This window comes from Athene cunicularia (assembly GCF_003259725.1).
Source record: "Athene cunicularia isolate RWA chromosome 1 unlocalized genomic scaffold, athCun1 chr1_part1, whole genome shotgun sequence".
NCBI lineage: Eukaryota > Metazoa > Chordata > Aves > Strigiformes > Strigidae > Athene > Athene cunicularia.
Window position 1 is genome coordinate 27,482,821 of NW_020799091.1, and position 4,114 is coordinate 27,486,934.

General features: G+C 47.7%; 1 protein-coding gene across 1 annotated transcript; it reads right to left on the reverse strand.

The window, feature by feature from the left end:
* Positions 1 to 2,212: 2,212 nt before the first annotated feature.
* Positions 2,213 to 2,721, reverse strand: CCDC70 (coiled-coil domain containing 70). Its single transcript, XM_026864471.1, is given in 2 exon segments — positions 2,213 to 2,407; positions 2,410 to 2,721. Coding segments are annotated over 2 exon segments (507 nt in total).
* Positions 2,722 to 4,114: the final 1,393 nt, after the last annotated feature.

The window sequence follows — 4,114 nt, forward strand, 5'->3', positions numbered from 1 at the left end:
TGCGTAAGAGTCCTGAATTTGCAGGAAGTTGCACTGAATGGTCTAATAGGTCATTTTAATCTCTGGCTTACATGGCAATAGTAGAATAATAATAACAAAGGTTGCAAAACATTCCAACCCTGGCTGAATCAGCTGGCTTTTTTCATGAGCTGGTTATTCATTGAGCAATAAATATTCATGGATTCTTCAGGAAAGACATAGTGCATAATTTGTCTTGAGCAAAATTAAACAGGTCAGCCAGCCTTATCCTACAGCAGATCACAAAGGACTGAACTTGAGTGACAGGCTTGAGTGACAGCCTAAGTATGCCTGATAGTTGCAGAAGTCATCAGATTCTTCAACAGCAATTGTAAAGGCTCCTTACATTGTGTCCTTGAGCCTTTTCAGCGTTAAAATCCCGTATCAAAGGAGAATGAGTTACTAATGCTACCATCCCAGAGAAAAATTCAATGCCTGGTTTGACTCAATGAGTACTTTTCACTGTTGCTCTTGTCCCTCACGCTCCTGGATGTGCAGACAATTGATAGATTGACAAATGTAGATTTGCCTCTAGACCAGCCTTTACAGCTCAGACTTCAAAACCATGAAGAGTCTAAGTTCAGTTCCTCAAGAGGAAAGAAAAATTGTGACTCCTGTGCCACAGCTCAGCAGAAGGCACTGGCTCTGTACTCATATCACATAAAATACTGCTAAATATTGACCACATGTTGCACTGCAGTTATTAAGGATTTTCTGTTAGAGGCTCTTGTACTGGTGCTGGCAATAGGAGATCAGCAGGTGAATAATAATCCCAGTCCCTGTGTGCACCCTCTTCTGCTCTTACACACACATGCATATACTCACACTACTAAATTTATTTCCCCCTTTCTGAGGGACTTGCTGCCAGCTTTCACTCCAGATTGCATCTTTTCCCACATGCTGCTGACTTTTCTAATCCCTCCCACTTCTTCCTCTGTCCTCTGCCCATGTCAGAAAGACTGATGCCAAAGCTGCGCTCAGCCAGACAGCAGATGTGGGGGGCTCACCCATCACACTCCCAAGACCAGTGGGGAGTTAAATGGGAAGTCAAAGCCCAAGACCTGGTGGAACCGTGTGAGTTGTCTCATTAAGACTCAGCAGTGTTAACTGCGACTCTCAGATATGGGGGATCATAGAATGGTTTGGGTTGTAAGGGACCTTAAAGATCATCCAGTTCCAACCCCCCTGCCATGGGCAGGGACACCTTCTGCTAGACCAGGTTGCTCAAAGCCCCGTCCAACCTGGCCTGGAACACTGCTAGGGAGGGGGCAGCCACAGCTGCTCTGGGCATCCTGTTCCAGTGTCTCACCACTCACAGTAAAGATTTTCTTCTTTTATCTAGCTAAAATCTACCCTCTTTCAGTTTAAAACATTTACCCCTCATCCTGTCACTACACTACCTGATAAAGAGTACCTCTCCATCTTTCCTGTAGCCCCCTGTAAGTACTGGAAGGCTGCTATAAGGTCTCCCTGGAGCCTTCTCTTCTCTAGGCTGAACAACCCCAACTTTCTCAGCCTGTCCTCATAAGGAAGGTGCTCCAGCCCTTACATCTCCATGTTGGCTGTCACCATTCACCTCCTTATTTTCCACATGCCCTCCCATAGTTTCCAGGAGGATCTGCTCTATGATCTTGCCAGGCACAAATGTGAGACTGACTCGCCTGTAGTTCCTCAGGTCTTCATTTTTTCCCTTTTTAAAAATGGGAGTTATGTTTCCCCTCTTCCAGTCAGTGGAAACTCCACTGGAGTGCCACAGCTTCTCAAATATGATAGATAGTGGCTTAGCCACTTCATCCACTGATTCCCTCAGGGTCCCTGGATGCATCTCATCAGGTCCCATTGACTTGTACATCTTCAGGTTCCTTAGATGGTCTCAAACCTGATCTTCTCCTGCAGTGGGCAGCTCTTCATTCTCCCAGTCCGTGCCTTTGCCTTCTGTGACTTGGGTGGTTTGGCTGGAGCACTTGCCACTGAAGACTGAGGCAAAAAAGTCATTGAGTACCTCAGCCTTCTCCATGTCCCAGGTAACCAGGTCTGTTTCCTTCCAGAGAGGGCCCTAGTCTTCCTTTTCTCACTGATGTACCTATAGAAGCTTTTCTTTTTGCCCTTGTTGTCCCTGTCCAGATTTAATTCTAACAGAGCTTTGGCTTTCTGGAGATATCCTCTCTCTCAGGACTAAAGGCCTCCTCCTTGATCAACATTTCATACTCCTTGAGGTTTTTTCACCTTCCTGGAGGGCCTCCTCATCTTCCCAGAGAGCTTTCTCCTCTTCCAGGAGAGCTGCTTCATCTGCTCACAGAGCTTCTTCTTCTGTCCACAGGACTCTGTCCTCATCCAGAAGGATGCTGTCTTTCTCCCAGAGGAGCTTGTCTTTCCAGAAATCCTCATCCTTTCTTTCCAGAAAGCATTATAGTCCTTCCAGAAGTCACATTATACCCTCCAGAAGGCCTCTGCTTCCACCTGAATAGCCTTTTCTTTCTTCCAAAAGACAGCTTCTTCCTCCCAGATGGGCTTTTCCTCTTCCCAGAAAGCTTGGATGGCCATCTTGAAATCTCTAGGTTTTTTCCAAAAGCCCTTGATCTCCTCCAGAAATCCCTTCATTGTCTCCTGAAAGCTCTGAATTTCCTCCTGAAAGCCTTTCTCAGCCTGAAGCTTCTTGATGAACTTCTGCTGGTTGGAGGTGGAGTAGAGAGAGCAGGACATCAGCTGGTAACAGCAGCTCTGGTTTGTTGCTCATCACTGATGGATTGGATCACCCAGCCCGGCGCCCCTGTTTCTTGCTCTGTGGCACAACAGAGAGTGTAGTGATGGGTGTCAGTGATGACACCACCCAAGCCTATGTCGTAGCTGGCTTGAAATGATGTTATACCACAAGTGAAGATGTTTACCAGGAGCAAAAAAACAAATCCCTGGCCAGGACTCAGCCAGCATGTACTGCAGTGGCACCTGAAAGTCAACCTGTGCCATGCAGGGCTAAGGCCAGATTTCTAAGTCATTTCCCAGAATGATTCCAGGTGCTGCTGGTTTGGAGATGGGTGAGGAGCTGTGCCAGAACCAGTGCTGCTCTCCCTGGCCCCAATCAGTGGGTCCCAATCTGAAGGACAGACACCTCTGCCCTTGTCCCTCCAGTGCTCAAGGCAGTTTCATCTCTCTGACCCATGGTTATGTCTCCTGCCCCTTCACAGATTCCCCCCTAAATTTGCAGCTTCCAGAATCACGCAAAACTTGAACAATGAAGAAAAACAAAAAAAATAATTTTCTGTTCACTAATCTACCTAATAATAACAGCTAGGATTAAAGCTGGTTACTTACCTATACTGTTTCATTAGATTTATTATGACTTATTGCACAGTGCCTCCAGGTCCAGAGAAGTGAGCAGATTGCCTTATAAATAAAAAACTCTCGATTATTAATATATTATGAGTTTGCCTATGCCTTGCTGTTGTCAGGAAAGGCCCCAGGGGCCTTTGTAGATGCAATGCAGCTAATGGCAATATGCACCTGCTCTGTGTGAGGAATAAGAATGTGAGGAGCATCCCATGCCTGTGTGACCTCTCCAGGGCATGGTGACAGGATGGACAGATGGTCCAAGCTGCAAGACCTTCCATGAACCCTGGCAAACATGCTGCCCCTCGAGCCCCTGTGCCCACCAGCATGGGACACTGACACCACACCTTCTCTGTGCTGGAGGCATAGACCTTCCTCATCCCAGGCTTCCTTCCTCCTCCAAAAGCTGACCCATGCTGGCAGAGCCCTATCCTCTTCCCCAGTGTTTTGAGTATGGCCAAGGAGTCTTCTAGTGACATCTGGCAAACTCCTGCCTCTCCCCACCTCAGCAATCACAGAACAGGCTGGAGGGTGGACAGCTCCTTCACAGCAACTGGGATGAGCTATGATGGATGGCAAGCTGCGGGGGGGTTAGACCTGCTGAGGATCTTTGGGTGAAGACAGGAGATTTTTGGTTCTTCTGTTTCCTCCTCATGCTGCTTCCTGACTCCTGAACCTTCCTTCCACAGCTGGGGCTTCCCTGTGAGATTGGGAGGGGGGTGGGGGGGAGACAGCCATCTACAGCTTCACTCTCATGGAGATCCTGGGC